Genomic DNA, 18,506 nt, shown 5'->3' on the forward strand with positions numbered 1-18,506 from the left:
TTTTTCCACATATAACATGGCATTCGAACCCGCATTATCACCCTGCATGCACTCCCTCCGTACACTTCGCATACAAACACATTCTAGCAAAAGTTGATCTGAGCTCAACTATTTCGCGTACGGGAAATGAAGTATGAATTGGACTTTACGTTACTATCCTGCTGTTGAGAGCCCTATTTCAATATGCGGCCAGCTGTCTTTTACGGTACGGTACGAGACATGTACGTGACAGTGCCAGGCACATCACATGATTCGTGCCGGCCCTATGGAACACACATACGCATTCAAATGCTGTGGAGCCTGGCTAGCACCAGACACTACTAAAGTAACGTATTTTGCGTAGCTTCAGGAATATGCTCAACGCAGTTAGTAATCTATAAAATAGTATGTGATGATAGACTGGTTACAACGACGCAAGAGAAAATAGTTGCGCCATGATATCACCACATCCAATTGTCAGCGATTCACACTGCCCACCGGGGCAGACGCACAAATTGCCCACCCGCGAGACCTAGCCCGCAGCTGCCCACCTTGGGCCTATCACATGAGCGGCCACAGAGGCCAACATCCAGCCCATTGTGGGCTGAATGATCCTGTCAGCCGTGGGCCGCTAGCATACTCTCACTGCCCACTAAGGGCGCACAAATGTCCAACGCGGCCAGCAACCTGTCCGACAAAGACGTATGAACGGCCGCCGAGGCCAGCAACCTGCCCACCGAGGGCTGAAGCATACTTCCCCACAGGGGATAAAGTGTACAGCCCACCGAGGGCTGAATCATACTGCCTATTCAGCCAATGAACAGCCACCAAGGACAACAACCTGCCAGCCAAAGGCTAAAGCATATCACCCACTGTGGCCGGTCGCCTACTGCCTAGTAAGGGCAAACGAACGACCAAGGCCAAGAACTCGCCCCGCTGAGGGCTCACACAGCTGCCTGGCATGAGGCATCACACTACACACACATCTACAAGTACAGCATGAGTACATGTATAACTAGGTAGAATGTTTGTCAAGTACTTACATGTACATGAATAAAGGATTTGAACCGGTTCAGGGATCAGGCCGTGTCTCGGAAAATGAATATGCAGCCAAAGAAAGAAAACAGGGCAGCATATGACACTGGAAATCAACCGGTGACTCAAGGGTAATATAGCCTAGCGAATAGCTTGGATTTGATTGGAGGGAAAATGAAACAGCAAACTCGGAATTCTTAGAACATCAACTACCAACTTCAGTATGATCACGTGCATAGACTGAAGAGACAAGTAAAATATTAGTTCAAAACGCTCAAGTACTCGCACGAGTGCACCGTGCCGATGAGTTCAAAACTATGTACACTATCATCCTATTGTGCCTGGGGAGCAATGTGCAGCACAGAACATGCAACAAAGCCAGCGTACAAAGAACCGGCTTGAATCCGGCAAAACCACACGGAGCTGAAATCTTGATAACCGGCATCCTGGTGCTTGTGTCCACTGCCTTCTATCTGTCAACACAGCTATTCGGTGTATTCCGCCTCACTGCAACAAAACAAAAGTTGTATAAAGAAGAACACAAATTCAAATCAATTTTAAAGCAATTGTCTTCAACCCCCATCTGATGGATACAAACGCTCTTCCTGAGATGTGCACAGGGGCGCTGCTGTTTGTAGAGGAGCAGCTGGAAGATCTGAATAAATACAGTCCCCCCTTCCTCTGCGGCTGTGGAGTACTTTGCACTACTATACGTTCGCAGCTATACAGTATGTGCTACAGGGCTGAGGCTGCACATGTGCCGTTCACGGTTTTGTTTACGTTCATTACGAGTGTGAAGGCTGTTACCGACGGGTGTCTCAGTTTCTTCATTCATTCTGATGAAACCTGGTCAAGTGACCATCTGTGGGTTTCAGCAGCCTCCTGACCTGTTACACCGCTATTATTCTTTGCACCAAATCTTAGTCAAACGTGCAAGGATGAACGGCCTGGTTTGATTTAGAGACCACCTGAAGTGAAAGACCGTGTTGTGTTGGTCCAGGCTTCATCTGTATGCGCATAGCATATCGTTGCTCACCACAATAGAGTACTACAGTCGAGTTGTTTGAAAACGGTATTGACCTCTGCTTTCAAAAACCGTTAGGCCAGCATCAATACCGGAACAAGCTGTGATCAACTTGTGCACGAAATTTCCGTAATATGTTGTGCTTTTCAGTTTTCATTCACAGAGAAACTGTTCACTGCATGGGGTAGAGGTCTACCAGAGCAATCACAATCCACGTAATCAACGCATATGAGACACTCAGTTGACAATCACTCATGCACCAACGGAAGCAGAGATTCTCACCCTCTGACAATGTGTACTCTTGCATGCACTACATACCATATACACTGTATGTCATACATCACACCATGCTCACGCGTACACTGGACCATGTTAGATATCAGGCATCGGATCAAACCAGACGAGAACCACATACAACAATGTGCGTAGTTAAAAAACGAGCCGAACCGTCGTAACACACGTGTACTGCACAGCTTCGAGTTTTAAAGCTCTACACACTGTAGATGGCATATACTTACAGGAGAGCTGTGCGGATCAGGTCGCGATTCTCTGGAGCACTGTCCTCTAACTGTGCACATAACTCATCAATGGTCAGCTCTTGTCTCTCCACAATCAGATAGAGGATGATACAGAATACGCTAGTGACTCCATGTCCACTGCCTGTGATCGTTTCTTGGTGTTTCCCATGGAACACGCGCAAAACGTTTCGATAGTTGTTCTTCAGATTCTTGTCCACCAGTTTGACTGCAGCCTTGCCCAGCTTTCCTGCAGCAATCAACGATAAAATACATGTACTCGATCTGCCGCCAATGCTCCACAGACTCAGTCCTATGCTTCAGCTACAGATTACCGCAGAATTAACAAAATCTCTAGGTTGCAATTGGTGATAGTGGTGTTCGACCTCTGCCCCGTAAACTCTTTCATAACACAAGAGACAGGAGTAGTCACGGTTGAGTGGCAAGTCCATAAGTTGTATTTTGAAGTAGCCTCCTTACAATAGAAGCATTGACTCTTGATCTTTACTGCTCATTGCAGCAGATTGGAAATACTTCTCGTGCTTTTTACAAGCCTTGATGCTGATTTGCTCCATTCGAAGTCAGTCTCTCTGTGCCCACTTGGTAAAGGTTAATCACAAACAAGGATGAACAAACCTCTTGCATTGTCATCCAGCAATGGTTCAAGAGCAGCTGTGAAGTCCTCCCAATCATCAATGTTTCTGAGATGCTTGCAGCTGCAGAGATTGACCGTAGAGGGATGGAGCAACACATAAAGTTTGCACAACATCAGGGAGTGGTGGTAGAATGGAGGGGAAGAGAAAAACACCGAAGATTATGTTGAAATTATATTTAATTGTACAAACATCCCAGGGCAATCTTCCCTCATCTAATAATTGGATGGGGATATATCATGTAGTGTTGGGTGCTTCTACATTGTTAAAGGGAAAGTTAAGGCAAAAATTAAAATTTCACCAGTTGTAGTCTTCGGGGTGCTGAGTCGAATGATCTTGGTCCGAGAAAGCTGAGACGCTCCCTTCCTACTTGAATCCCAATCGAACTCGCGCACTTCCACCGAAACTGGGTGACTGCGCCCTACTAGATGGGGATTTGTATGCAAAATGTCACTAAAAGCGCCATTTCGTTCTTATAAAAGCACGGATGACCGCGATTGGCCCATATGTTGTAGTCTTTTGGACGCTGAGTCGACTGGTTTTGGTCCGAAAAGGCTGCGATGCAGCGTTCCTCCTTTATTCCCAATCGAACATGGTTGAACAAGCGGTCACGTGCTCCTGGGTGCACCACGCCAGCAGGCGACAACTTTCACACCAAGGTTCAACTCGAGTGACAGGACTGCACCCAAAAAAGGTCAAACAGGCTAGTAAGTTGTACCCTGCAGGTACGGTGACCAGGTGACTGGCATACGCAGGAGCGCGTGACCGCTTGTTCAACCATGTTCGATTGGGAATAAAAGAGGAATGCTGCATCGCAGCCTTTTCGGACCAAAACCAGTCGACTCAGCGTCCAAAAGACTACAACATATGGGCCAATCGCGGTCATCCGTGCTTTTATAAGAATGAAATGGCGCTTTTAGTGACATTTTGCATACAAATCCCCATCTAGTAGGGCGCAGTCACCCAGTTTCGGTGGAAGTGCGCGAGTTCGATTGGGATTCAAGTAGGAAGGGAGCGTCTCAGCTTCCTCGGACCACGACCATTCGACTCAGCGGCCCGAAGACTACAACTGGTGAAATTTTAATTTTTGCCTTAACTTCCCCTTTAAATATGTGTGTGCATGTGTGTGTGTGTGTGTGTGTGTGTGTGTGTGTGTGTGTGTGTGTGTGTGTGTGTTTGTGTGTATGTGCGTGTGCGCGCGTGCGTGCGTGTGTTTGTGGTTGCACACGAGAGGAGGGGTGCTTTTTCACTTCATCACCCATAACATTTGAACTTCTTTTAAAATGAAAAAGAAAAGGACCAAAGGTTACAAGTTACTAGTATCCGTCTCTCGTTCTCTCGTCTTAACTTCTCTAATGCTAACAGTTCACAAGCATAGAACAAAACCCTATTGAAATAGCTATGTAATGTGTGTAATAGCGATGTAATGTGTATAACAACGATGTGATGGAGTTTACTAAAACAAGACTGATAGTGATCGTGGACAGGCAGATTGCCCTGAAGTACACATGTACAGTGTATCAAGACTGCATGTACTGACCCTATAGCGCCGAGTGACTTGCTGTCTGTGTCAGTGCCACACGCACCACTGCTACCAGTAGCCATGCCTGCATGCACCCAGGAGAATATGACAACAGAGGCCAATCATCACATAATCAACCACAAACATCAACACCCAAGCAGAGACATATTCACTGGCTATGGAATTTTTCACTTCGAGAAAGATTTGCTTTTCAGTTGTTTTAACTTGCTAGCCTACACATGAATGTACTAGAACTGGTAGATTTGGTACATTTCAAGATTTATGGAAATCGAGTTTACAGGCTTACTGTAACCCTGATTCAATGGTTTTAGAATTCCCATTACACTGCATATAGTATTGTATAGAGTAGTATGCTGTGTACTGGGAATTAGCTGACTGACAGCTGGACAACGGAACAAGTAATGTTTCATGATAACACTACTAAGTTCAGTATTTTGCTAGCAGAAAATAGCAAAAATGCAAACCTCTCTAGAAAACACCAACAGTTGTGGACAGACACAGAAATTGTGGCGTACATTTGCTCTATAACTAATGTCTTATGACAACTTGAATAAGTGCTGAAAGTGAAAGCCTGAAAGCCACAATAATAACATCCATGTTCCACGTTTACTTGGTCACAAGTTCCCCGAATGACTGTGGGTAGGAGCAAACAACAAATTTAAGTGAAACTCTTGACAGCTGGACAATGGAACAGGCAATGTTTCATGATAGGCTGTCGGTTAGCGCTACGGAGATGTGTTGAAGCTAGGTGTCAGGACGTCGAATGTCTCAGTACTCTGTCAGTTTTGTGCCTAGTTGTTGCACTTTCTGACTGTATATAGTATCTAGTTACAGTGATGGAGAGTTACTCTTAACTCGTTTCCATATGTCCTTTTCCTTTCTACTCTCCAGAAAACGCCAACATTTCTAGACATACCCCAAAGTTGACGCACATTTGCGCTACACTAGCAACTAACGTCTTACAGCAACTTTTCATAAGTGCTGAAAGTGAAATCCTGAAAGCTACAATAACAACATCCATGTTCCACTTCTACTTGGCCACAAGTTCCCTGAATGACTTTGGGTAGGAGCAAGCAACAGGTTTTAGTGAAACTCGTCCACTCTGACTCAATCCCACTACTTGGCTCTGCAATTGACATTCACTCGTAATCGTATGGCGTAATGAGAAATTATGTGTAGCTTGTGAAAATAACTGCTGCGTCCACAACTGCTTGGTCTTGATTTGGAGACAGAGAACTGCGCCAAAATTGGAAGTCAGCATACAGTTTGTTGTTTATGGTGTAGTGTAGTCTTGTCAATATTGTCATACCTGTTGTAGATGCAAGTTGTAAGCCAGACATAGTCATAAGCGCTGCAGAGACGGAGTTGTCCGGCTGACCAGCTTGCTGTAAACAAGGGCAAACACACAAAGCCATGACATAAGTCAGCCATAGGAAAATCCACACTGCCACCGGTATAACTAAACGTTTGTGCTGAAATGAATATTGGATAAAGCATGGGTCGGCGGTTCCAATGGTTTCGTGAAAAGGTCATAACTGTTGTGCAGCATGCATGGAAAATGGGAAGTGAGCTATTCACATCCCTGCCTTATCTTGACAACAGAGTGCTCTTGAACTAGGAAATGAAGGCTGATTGGTGTTGCGGCCGATGGCTTTACACGATGAATCTACTTTTTTACAGACAGATCTTGCTTGTCTTCTTTCATCCGGTTCCCATGCCAACCGAGGAGAAGTTCATTGGATCACACTTTAATTCATGGACTGCAGTGTAGAATGCTTTCAGTTGTCCGTTTTCTGGATATTTCCGTGGGAGGCAAACGTGTGTGCATGTGTTCAGCGCTGTGTCACCGTAGCATGGGCCAACAGTGTGAGTGCAACAGCTCGTAAGGTAATAGATCGGTTTACTGCCTGCATAATTACGCTAACTGTACCGCTGCGATATTCCATACCAATACTGCGGTGTAGACTAAAGCATGTGAAATCAAGATTAAGGGGTGTTATCAAGACAAATTCATACTAAAATACTACATACCACATATTGGAACGGAATGCACTTGAAGTACTGCAAAGCTGGACCGGCATCTACATTGGGCTGTGACTCCAGCGGACATTGTGGAACTTCTCCGTCCACCAGCTCTGCAAAGTGATGGCATGATGTCCGTGGACAGGACTTCTTCTTGTGCCGCTGACAAGGACGTTGGTTGATGGGACACTTGCACCGCACTGCTCGGCTGATGTTGACGTGTCGAAGGCTGAACTTTTTCAGATCCTCCAGCTGCTCCTCTACAAACATCAGGGCTTCTGAACACATTGCGGGAAGGTCAGCGGGACGTGCTGCGGAGTAAGAACTTCCGATATTTGATTGTGCGGATTCCTCAGCTGCAACAGAGATGCGAATGCCATGACTGAAGTACTCCAGTACCAGCCAGTAGATGCTGTAACACCTCAGCCGAGCTGCGGACTGGTAGAGAAGTGGCTCATGGCGTGGACGATACTTCTGCAGACACCTTACCACGGCACACCAGAACAGTGTCTGTGGTAGGTATTCGCGACTTCCCGTGTAAAGGTAGATGGTTGGTGTTGAGTCATCCAATAGCATAGCAGCACTGTCTTCAGGCATCCGGCTTACAAGGGCTGGGACATAGAATTTGCGTGACTCTTCGTCTCGGTCGGGGATCTTCATACTGGTCTTTGTGTTGTACATGAGACCAGATTGCTCCATCAGCTCATACAGATAGTCACGTTGCTCTTCTGTTTTGGTGTACATTGCAGTTTGCTTGCTGTGCTGTTGCCAGCGGTGAATAATCAGACGCTCCAGCAAGATTCCCCTGCTTGTCAGCAGATCATAGAGCTTCCGAAGACGTTTGCCCTGCTCAATCTTTGGCTCGGGACAAAAGAGTAGTGATGCAATTCTCAGCAGCCACTCTACATCAATGATGACTTTGGATGACAGGATTCGGTTCTCTGGGTAGTAGAGAATGTGGCCAAGATGATGTTGGTACTTCAACATGGCCTCCACATCAACAGACTGAGAGTGACTGTTCTCAGCTTCGCCTCCACACACTGTGTTAGCAAGACGGTAGATTTGCTCAATTGTTAGCCATGGGCATTTGAATTTCTTTGCTACTTCCTTTGTACCAATGGTGAATGGCAGCCAGCGAATGGGGATGGGCTGTTTGAACTGCGGTTCCAATTTCTCAATGAAATCCTGTCGTAGACGAATGATGGTTTCATCAGGATCCCTGCTGCCAGCAACAGTGTTGTCAACAAACACTACATCATCAAGATTGAAACCATACGCTCTTTCCTCAGCATTCGTACAGATGTATTTCTTCATCTTGTCCAGCGATTGTTGGCGAGTTTTGCGCGGAAGCTTGTCGATGTGCGTGCCAATAGCGTAAACTGGTACGTCTGGGTCATCACCGATAACATGATGGATTGTGTTCAACCAGCTTTCCATTATGTCAAAGTTGGTGGAGCCTTGGCTGTTATCTAGCCGGTACTCTTCACCATCTCTGCAAAGTGTTGGCTCGGCTATCTTCTCCATTGGCTTGGAGGCATCGAAGACGACTGCATATGCACAGCGCCTTGAAGACAGAACCATATGTTGAAGTGCTGAGAACAAGCGCTGTCCTGCAAAGTCCCATATGTCCAAGAACACCAGTTCGCGCAAGTCCTCGATGTTGTACTCACTCACATCGGTGTACTTGAGATCAGCAATGAACTGATCCACCCGCATTGCTGCATACGATAACTCCTCTTCAAGGCTCTTTGGATCAGGTGAATATGGTGAGTCGGGTGTTGCACAGTTGCCGTCTGCTTCTTGTATTTCAAGTGCCTTTTCCTCAGATATCAGTAGTGTTGTATCTGAAGTTGTGGCTTGAATAGTAGAATCGTCTCCACTAGCAGAATCAGGGATTGATGCATCATTTCCAAAGGTAGCAGTCGTTGCTTCTGGAGTGTTATTGGCTGTAGCATCTGGAGATGTATCAGCAATCACGTCTGCTTCATTAGGAACATTGGTAGCTGAAGCAACTAGGGTGTTATCCACACTTCGGGAATCAGCTTTGGTGGCAGCAGCGGCCTTCACATTGCCACCAGCAGTTACATCATGTGCTGCGTCATCAGTTACCATTCCTGTACGCCCGTTATACTCAACCAAACGAACATCTGTTGTACTGCCACTTGGTGTGGATGGCTGAATGGCTCTTTGCTGCAAGCCATCATCCACTGCTGGGCTCTCTATCATAGGTAAGGTACTTTGTTCAGTGACTGCATGTGGCTGGGCTAGGTGATCCTCAATTGCCTTTCGTTGTACTGCTTTGGTGAGTGATATAAGCACCATGAGCAGATGTTGCATTTTCTGATCAGCTTCCTTGCGCCAAACAAATTTGCCATCTCTCTGTCCAATGGTACAGACAGCTGTTTGTAGTTCCACACCAATGGTGCTGTCACTTTTCTTCTCAAATGGCTCATTCACAAGTGATCTCTCCACGCTGCTTTTGCCTGAACGACCAGGCCCGCATAGAAGAAGCCTCGCATGCGGGATTATCTGCTGCCCTTCTGACAATGCTAGTTGATAAGCCTGTTCATCCTCTGCGTTCCAACCTAGGCCAACAATGCATAAAAACACATGGTGGAAAAAACCAATCAGCGACAACAACACACCTCAGCTCGTCCTCTGCTCCGCATTTATTGTCATCACCATGACACGGTCGCAAGAAAGGGCTTGCTGTCGACGAGGTTGGTGATGTCCCGACGCGGCCGTGGGTAGGCCTTCACCACCTCAGAACACCCTGCTGTCAACCAATCACCATGTTATCTATCAAACAAGGCTTACATATTGCCATATACAGAACGAGTTCATGCGTGTAGCTAGCTGACCGCCCTAGCTCTAGGGGACTGGGGACTGGGGCCCGCAAGTCGCATCATATACATAGGTGCATGGATTAGTGGTCACACCTGAACTATGGTCCGGAAAATGTAGGGGCTTTGTTCCAAACCCCCCCCCCCCCCCCCTGATACAGTCAGGAAGTGCAACAACTAGGCACAAACCCGACAGAGTATGAGGACTCGTACTGAGGCATGCGACGACTTGAAACCTAGCTCCAACACATCGCTGAGGCGCTAACCAACAGCCTTCCAAGTCGGAAGGTTCTAGGTCAAGGAGAGACCAAAGAGGGGAAGGTAAGCGTAACAAGAATGAGTACTTGGCAAATTCCATGGAAACAAGGTCTCTCCTTCATCTAGATAGAACCTTTCGAGTTGGAAGGCTGTTGGTAAGCGCTTCGGAGATGTGTTGTAGCTAGGTGTCGGGTCGTCGAATGTCTCACTCCCCCCTCTGTCAGTTTTGCGCCTAGTTGTTGCACTTTCTGACCTTTCTACATTTTGTTATTGTCTCAACATCCGATTTTCAAATTTTGTGAATGTGATAAATACTGGAAACCGAAACTCACCTGCAATTCCGCTTTTCTTTGTTTCCTTCTTTGAAGTCGTTGTATTTTTCTGTCCAGTCACAATACCTGAAATGGCATTGGAATATAGACGTATTCGACAATGCATGTATGGAGTAAAGTTCATTTCAAAAGCATTGCATTGGTATTCACAATCTGCACATGCTCTGAATTAAAAATTCTTTAATGCGATTATTGTAATTTCAAATTTGGACTTCACGGAGAATTTCAAAATTTTAGGAAATTAGAGGCCACATGCCACGTACTGCTCTTTTCTCTCCGAAACTCAATACTTGCAAGCCAGATATGAAAGTAAGAAAAAATCATCAGTCACACCACCGGGACTCGAACCAGGGACCTTGCTATTCGCGAGCAATGCTCTAACCAACTGAGCTACAGTATGACTCTTATCCACGGTGATGGTAAATCTATCCTTCTTCGATCAAACCATATCTGGCTTGCATCATACTGGCAACTCACACCAATCAAGAGGGCCCTCGGCCATTCGCTTGATATCATGGGGAGCGCATCAAACTATGTCCACTGCGAGCAAATACAAATTGCAATTTCAAATTTGGACTTCACGGAGAATTTCAAAGTTTTAGGAAATTAGAGGCCACATGCCACGTACTGCTCTTTTCTCTCCGAAACTCGCTCCCCATGATATCAAGCGAATGGCCGAGGGCCCTCTTGATTGGTGTGAGTTGCCAGTATGATGCAAGCCAAATATGGATTGATCGAAGAAGGATAGATTTACCATCACTGTGGATAAGAGTCATACTGTAGCTCAGTTGGTTAGAGCATTGCTCGCGAATAGCAAGGTCCCTGGTTCGAGTCCCGGTGGTGTGACTGACGATTATTGTAATGTTGAAAAAAAGTTCAACATCACAAATATAGAATTTTTAATGCAACGCATGCGCAGATTGTGAATAGCAATTGAATAGAGCGGTTGTCAGTAGACAAACCCCTATTCTTATCTCTTTTTTTGGTACAGAGGCAATAGTCTTAGGTTCTGCGAAAGTGCTCAATACCTGATTCAGGCAGCGCGGTGTACACAAAGGCACACAATGAAAACCTTGTCAAATTACGCTGTGACTCATTTTCTGTTAGTATTCTTACTCCTTCAATCCCAAACAACCAGAGCCCTGACTCAGCTGATGCACAGAAACTAAACCCGCCAAGTCCGTTTCAAGCGCGCTCGGTAAACGGCACATGCTAGATGCATGGCATACATGTAACACAATGTACTACTATCATGAATGTCTGGGGTGGCCAATGAATGCATGTGTTAGTTCCCGGTTAAACGCAGTCCCCTCGCACTCGTAGAACACAGGGTTTTATAGTATTGAATATGAAAGAAGTAACTTAGACAAGAGAGTAGACAAGAGTGAGAAGACTAGAGAACCACTGGAGAATGCGCTCTTCTTTACTTGATGGGATCTCATTGCTCTGGTTAAGAAGCGGGAATTACAAATAGTGAGTATTGTACTTCGAAGTACTGTCTTAGGATAAAATACACTTGTTAAACTTTTTCACTGCAACCGTGACAACCTATTTCAGACTTGTACACTCTGCTACGGATGCTTACTGCGAGCCTTAGCTCTGGCATGTTAGCTAGGTAGGATTATGATATACATGTATGCATGCCCAGGTTTTCTACCCAGAGCAGGTAACGGGAATCATGGAAGTGTGACATCTTGAGAGCACAGGTCACCATGCATGTTCCATCTTCAACATTGATGCTGTAACCTGCAGAGTATGAACGACTGAGCAACTTTTCTCGTCAACCCACCATCCAACGTCAGGCGGGATGGCAACAGTTTCCTGCCCGCGCACAATTCGAAAGCTGCACATAAAGTTATTTTTTGTTAGACCAACGAATATCCCACTAGTAACGAAGCTTTGACTGAACCTTCGGCACATGTATATTCTTTTCATTCCGAGAAAAAGCATAGTCTAATAGCTGGCATTGAAGCTCTAACTCGGTTGTGTACATGGGTACCAACACTGGTACTAACCTGATGGAAGTTGAGAATTGACACACACCGCAATGTAGAGGTCACGCATAGAGTGTGTTCCAATATCGGCAAGCACAGTACCTCTGACATGGCGCGGAATGAAGTCGTCTTGTGCTAAACCCCAAATAAGCAGATTAACGAATAGTGCACACTGTGCATGGCCACTAGATAACACATCGTCTACCATTGCCTTTATTGCTGATCTTGCTGGAAAGCAATCATCCATTTTACACTCCGCCAGTGCTGTTGTTATTGTAGCCATTGTACTGGCACTAATGCCACTGAAAAGGTGGAGTTTTGACATCTCAGCCATCAATATGAATGGGGAAACCTTAGACAGACAATGGCAAATGATGTCCACGTTGTTCTTGATTGCTTCAAGAAAGAACTCTGCACAGGAAAGTTACGAACACACAGCATTGCTCACTCTCATCATTGCAATCCTTACCTGCACTTTTAAATTGACTGGGAGCAGTACTCTAATACAGATGATCAGTGTCCAGATAATCATCGGATACTTCATGCAGGCTATGAGTACAGGTTTCCAAGAACAGCCTAGGATCTTGCAATACCAAAATTGGATGTACAATTCAACTGCCATTGTCCTACTGTGTGCACTCAGCCCAACTATGCAATTATCAGTCGTTGCGCCACAGTGATGGTAAAATTCTTAGTGTGCCACAGGCACTAGTCACATGACTGCAAGAGTCTCTCAACTGCAAGTACCCTGATCTACATACCTATCGGATTGTCCACCGGGTGAAGCAAAAAGAGAAGGGAAAAAGAATCCCGACATTTTGTTGGTCAAAGATCTCACAGTGTACTTGTAAGTCTACCCAGTTGAAATTTGTAATTCTGCAAATGATGAGATAAGGATAACAACTGTCGAAGAGCCTTACCACAAGGAGCGGTTTCTTGTTCCTCCGCCACTATGGCCTTCCAGACACTGGATAACATTGATGAAATTTGATTCTTATCTGTTCCACATCGGGATACGGTATCAAGAAACTTGGCAGCACCTTTGTTGCCACTTGACAGTAACCAGGGTAATGTGGCTGTGCAAGGCCAACCGCCTTGGGTATCCTGTCTAAAAACGCTGAGGGCTGGAGGAAGATTATCAACACCTGCCAGCAGATCTCTTACTGCCCAGTGTGGTAGGCTAACATTGTTGCACAAATCGTTCCAAACCGGCCTGGCAACATAATACCAGAAATCCACCGGCATGTCACCGGCAGTGCTAGTGTTACTGCAGACACTTGACTGGTGTGATGGTCACAGTACTCCCTATACATCAGGGAAGACAAAATACACACAGGTACATACACATACATACATACATACATACATACACACACACATATACACACACACACACACGCACACACACGCGCGCACACACACACACACACACACACACACACACACACACACACACACACACACACATATACACACACATCTGTATACGAAATACATCACAAGTTCAATTCTTGAACGACACGGTGTTTGATTTATAAATATACTGCTGCAACAAGGCAATTCTACTGCCAATGCCAATGGCAGAAGCATTTCCCCTTGTTGAAGGATTTGGATTCGAATTGGAAAACATGAGCTCAATCTGTGGCACAATACCTTTGACCATGTTGACAGTGTTCTGTGTGTCTATCTGTATACATACAAACACTCGCCGAAGCAATATCTCAAAATTGGAGAGGTGGGGGGGGGGGGGGGTAAGTTGATGTGATACCGTGACAGCTGGTCTACACTTGGTTGTAAACTGGAAACGCATGCCTGTCTGGTGATTTAAACTTGGGCAGTACAGCTGTACCGTACAGTTTATCATGAGCGTTAGCCTTGACTCAGCTAACGCGAGTTAGCAGCCAGCCCAGCGAGCTGGCCCAACCTGCACGCATGCGCGAGTCACGTGGGCACGCGCCCCTTCAAAATCCTGTACAATGTCTCTTGCATGTCATTGCTGTTTGGACTTTCAAGCGTGCAACTTGCGGAACATGTGTTCCCAAACAAGTTCCAAGTGGATGTTGTTCACTACACTCGTACATGCTAGATCCTCCAGATCTCTATGTACAGGACACTACTTTGCTATTGCCTATAAAAATAGAATATTAAAATACACGAGTCACAGAAAAACCACGCGTCTTGATTGTCGTAACTTAAAGTTTCATGCTATATAGCAATCTTCAGAAAACTGATTACGGTGATGCACAGCTAGTATGGTATTTATACAGCAGCATAGGAAGGAATCTGTGAAGGTTTGAGGTCTGGTGGGTGCAAAAAGTCCTGGATGGAAAATGTGCCAAACTCACATGGTCCGTGAGTGAGAAAAGAAATGAAATATGATATGGCAGGAAGGCAAGCAAGGCTGTGTGAAAGGATGATAATGATAATGTGGCTTGCCTGTAATCACAATCATGTAGGTGCAAGATGCCACACACTTTGGTAAGCGCTTAAAATAAGTTGGAGGAGGGGAGATACTTGCTCTTCAATGCACCAACAAAACAGGTGCAAGATGGAAATTTTCAAGCGCTGTGATGGCTATAGGTGCTTAGAATGGGCGAGGAACATGAAAAGAAATGACCACGATGACGCGACGTCAAGGGAGGCTATATGCAAGATTAGAAAGGCTGCAGACGGGTGCAAATGGCTGTCGCGCGTCATGTAGCTGCAAGTCACGTGACTCCGTACCCACCAAGCAGGAACTTGGCAGAGTGCCTGCACTTTGATGAATATTAAAATACTAAATAGTTCACGGTTTGCAGAGACTCGCCTTGACCGAGTATTCTGCATCCGAAGGAAAGCCCCCATCCTCAATGATCTATTGCCTATTATGTATTGAAATTATTTAGTAGGCACTTGCTAAGCCGTGTACACTTAGTTGGTTGGTTGGTCACATGGTTATCATGTGCAGATTTCATCGGCCCTATCTGTCCTCCATAAGGGTGCATACAGAAGTGTACAGTTACAATGTACATTGTACTATGTACTATGTACAATGTACTATGTACTATGTACTATGTACTATGGTGAAACACTGTTCATGTAGACAGGCGTACTGCTTTACCGGTCTTGTGAAGGGGCAACCTCAGGTAAGATATCTTCTTTATTGATATTATAGTGTAAATCTACCTGTTTTCATCTTGCACTTAAGAAGAAAGGCCGGGTGGGGTGCTGGGCATATGAAAACGGTTTCGTATTGAAGTACAAAACAATATATTCGTTAAAACCCTTTGCAACCGCTAACCAACTGGCTTGAACTTGCAGCAGTCATCTTCATCGAAAGTAGAAAGAAAATGGTGCAGTCACGTACACTTCAAAATGCGTACTGCTGTGGTCTGCAATGTTCCACTCACTTGCGCGACCAGCATCCGCTACATTCTCCTTCTCTCCTTTGCAGCCTGAGTATGCTTGTCTGGCCTCTGGGTTGGTTATGGCATGCCATCCTTACTACTACAGTACCAAGCTCTTGACATTGATTCTATGCTAGCAGTTGACACTCGCTGACCTTTGGTCTTGCTAAAACACATGTCCCTCATCTACACTAGATTGCAGAATCTTTCCAAAACACTGTCTTGAAGCAAAGGAGTAGAACACCTACCACCACATGCTGCCTTCAAGCTGCCCAAGTGCAATTGTGATCATAATGCAGTGACTGAATAGTTTATATAAGGGACCGTGACATTGTTTGCGCTGAAAACAGATGCAGTGCATTTAGAAACAGTTAGTACGGAAAGTCTTTGGTGCTACTGGTCAATGACTCATTGTGAGCAAAGTGTCCAGAGCTACCAATAGCGGCACTGAATGTTGGCCGAGCACTGACTTTTCTTACTGTATCCTACATGCATGTGTTGAGATGCATGTTGCTATAGTACCAGCGTTTCAATCTACATACAACGTCTGGTGGATGGACAGTGCAATCCGAACGGATGAATACCACAGTGCCAGGTAGCTGTTAGGTAGCCCTGTGCCTGTCATGATGCACAGTGGGTGCTGCATGATACGCAAGTATACACCTGAGCCCTAATCCGCACTTCAGTGGCTCGCACTGAGTAGATATAGACACAACATTTTGATCAGGTGGCAATGTGGCAGGAATACTTCTTACCGTGTTGCAGTGCAGACTTGGTCCAAGGATGGTTGTCCACAATGTCTTCAGTGTGAAGGTGGTGGAGGCCGGCTTGATGACCATCGCATTCGCACTGCTGAGTCGTAACACTCTCTCCACCAGGGAGTAGTAAAATTCCGGTATTTTACTACTCCCAGCTGCTCTCCACCCGTGCAGTCTCCAGGTTTTCTGATCCTGCAGGCAAGCATTAGCAGCGAGATACTGATTGGCACTTGGATTGAGTCTGGGCATGCACATCGTCGGTCTTACATCCTACTCCACACCCTAGCAAACCGAATGCCATGATTGTAATTTCTAGCGTCTGCTACGAAGTTTCCAACTCACTTACCTACAATGGCTATAAATGTAACAAAAGGCACTTGTAGATCTACCGGCAGTCGTCACCTCACGCAGACTTCGGACACGATCGCGCGATCTGTTCACACTCGTACCGTGACTTCACAGGAGCATTCGTCAGTTGGCGCTGGGCGAGGAAAGGGTAGAACTTCCACTCTGAAAATTCGCACAGAGGACGCTAAAATGTGGCAAACCTAGCAGAATATTTGCATTCAGTCTACGGTGCCGGTGCTCAGCCCAACTCAACTGTGTGGATGTGACCTTATCAGGCTGTGTGGCTACATAATCATGACCAGACATTAGAAGCTGTAGATGGTCTGGGTTCTACACAGGAGGTTGGTTTACGTCGCACAGAGCAGAGCTAGCTAACAAGATTCATAACTACACTGAAACTAACGAAACTAAAGACTCAGTAAAGAGGAACCTGAAATGCTGTGTGTCGCGTCCGCCCCAAGCAAAGGACTTAGCCAAAGCCCAGGCGTTCCTCAGTTGGACTTGGTTTCGGCTGGCAGAAGTCATTGCAGTTGTGACATTATACATGCGCATGAGACCTTGACAAGAGCATTATTCAACAGCTAGCCAGCCATATGGCCATGGCATATGACTGTAGGCTTTGTGAACTGCCGAGGCTACCATGGCTACAGGGTTTGTACTGCAGTTCTGTAGCATAGCGGTTTTACGGTCTCACTCTCAGTGACCGGATTATAATTTTTTTTGTAGTCCAGTTTGCATTGCTTGTGGCAGTTGTGCGCGCCTGGACTGGAGGCAGTTGTGCTGACTTGGAAGTTGAGGACAGGTTTTAGACTTGTTGCACAAGCTGCAGAGTGCAGGGGAATTTTTTGGTGTGCGTGCTACTGCAGAGGAGGACAACGATTCGCGCGTTTACAGTTTCGATTCTTGTCCAAAACAGCCAGGATTGCTAACAAGTGACAGCCAGACTGACCATGCGAACGTAAGTGACATGCACGTGGTAGTATAGGGCTTGAAAGTGATGACGTCAAAACGGCCAGGGAGTAGTAAGTTGACATCAGGGAGTAGTACAATACGGTATTGTACTACTCCCTGGTTGAAATCAGATTTCTATTTTGGATCCACTAAGGTGTGACTTTGCTATTGCCTCAGTATGTGGGTGCATAGCAACTCACTCATGTCGTATGCAGGGGTGACTTTTACTTCGCCACCAGTTGTAACCCCGCCCCCAATAGCCAAATCAGTCAGTTTCACTGGCTACATCACCCTGCTGTGAGTAAGACGGCTTGACGTGTGCTTGGATCCATACAAAAACTGGATCCAAGTGGATCCAGTTTTTGAATTTTTGAAATTGTTGCTAAGCTGTGATGTAGCACTTTCAAGCCCTATTATTACTAGCAGCTAGTACAGTAGATGCACCTGTACAAAAATACACCTAATATCATGCGGCTCTATACACAAATGTAGAATGCATGCTGCTTCACATTGCCGTCTTGGCAGGATATGTTCCACAGACCACTGAATATATCTGTGAATGACGGTGCTGTGGCCATACAGCCTGCCCAGTGCAAGTTGTTATATGTACCATGATGTACAGGGGAAATACCAGCTGATACTAGTGCATGGCAGAATGGCACAGCCGTGAGGGCATGTATCAGAACAGGTATTGCCCACGACTGATCGCGTTCAAGTGCAGTAGAACGCCGGTTATCCGGATGTCAACTATCCGGATGATGATTATCCGCATTGCCTGGTAGGGCTGGACAAATAATCATTAGCAGGTTCTTCAAGGTTTTTGCTGATTTTCCCCACTCGGGGCACCATTCAAGCGATGCACAAG

The 18,506-nt window shown here is 45.8% G+C and overlaps 1 protein-coding gene across 1 annotated transcript; it reads right to left on the reverse strand.

Moving 5' to 3' along the window:
- Positions 1–983: 983 nt before the first annotated feature.
- On the reverse strand, positions 984–17,131 carry LOC135817316 (uncharacterized). The gene is made up of 11 exons (XM_065330476.1): positions 16,689–17,131; positions 16,340–16,534; positions 13,119–13,503; positions 12,220–12,609; positions 10,205–10,270; positions 6,781–9,356; positions 6,059–6,134; positions 4,747–4,813; positions 3,190–3,269; positions 2,557–2,803; positions 984–1,521 (listed from the first exon to the last, which is right to left on the reverse strand). Exons 3-11 carry the CDS (start codon positions 13,441–13,443, stop codon positions 1,500–1,502), a joined length of 3,849 nt encoding a protein of 1,282 aa, XP_065186548.1. The 5' UTR covers positions 13,444–13,503; positions 16,340–16,534; positions 16,689–17,131; the 3' UTR covers positions 984–1,499.
- Positions 17,132–18,506: the final 1,375 nt, after the last annotated feature.

Source organism: Sycon ciliatum, chromosome 5 (assembly GCF_964019385.1).
Source record: "Sycon ciliatum chromosome 5, ocSycCili1.1, whole genome shotgun sequence".
In the NCBI taxonomy this organism is placed as follows: domain Eukaryota; kingdom Metazoa; phylum Porifera; class Calcarea; order Leucosolenida; family Sycettidae; genus Sycon; species Sycon ciliatum.

Bases quoted from the DNA above. Each gene is read 5' to 3' on its own strand.
- LOC135817316 (XM_065330476.1), bottom strand. From the start codon at position 13,443: ATGCCGGTGGATTTCTGGTATTATGTTGCCAGGCCGGTTTGGAACGAT. The intron at 9,357-10,204 runs GTGAGTTTCGGT...TTGTTGGCCTAG, and splicing joins AAAGAAAAGCGGAATTGCAG to GTTGGAACGCAGAGGATGAA. The intron at 3,270-4,746 runs GTCAGTACATGC...CAATCTCTGCAG, and splicing joins AAGTCACTCGGCGCTATAGG to CTGCAAGCATCTCAGAAACA.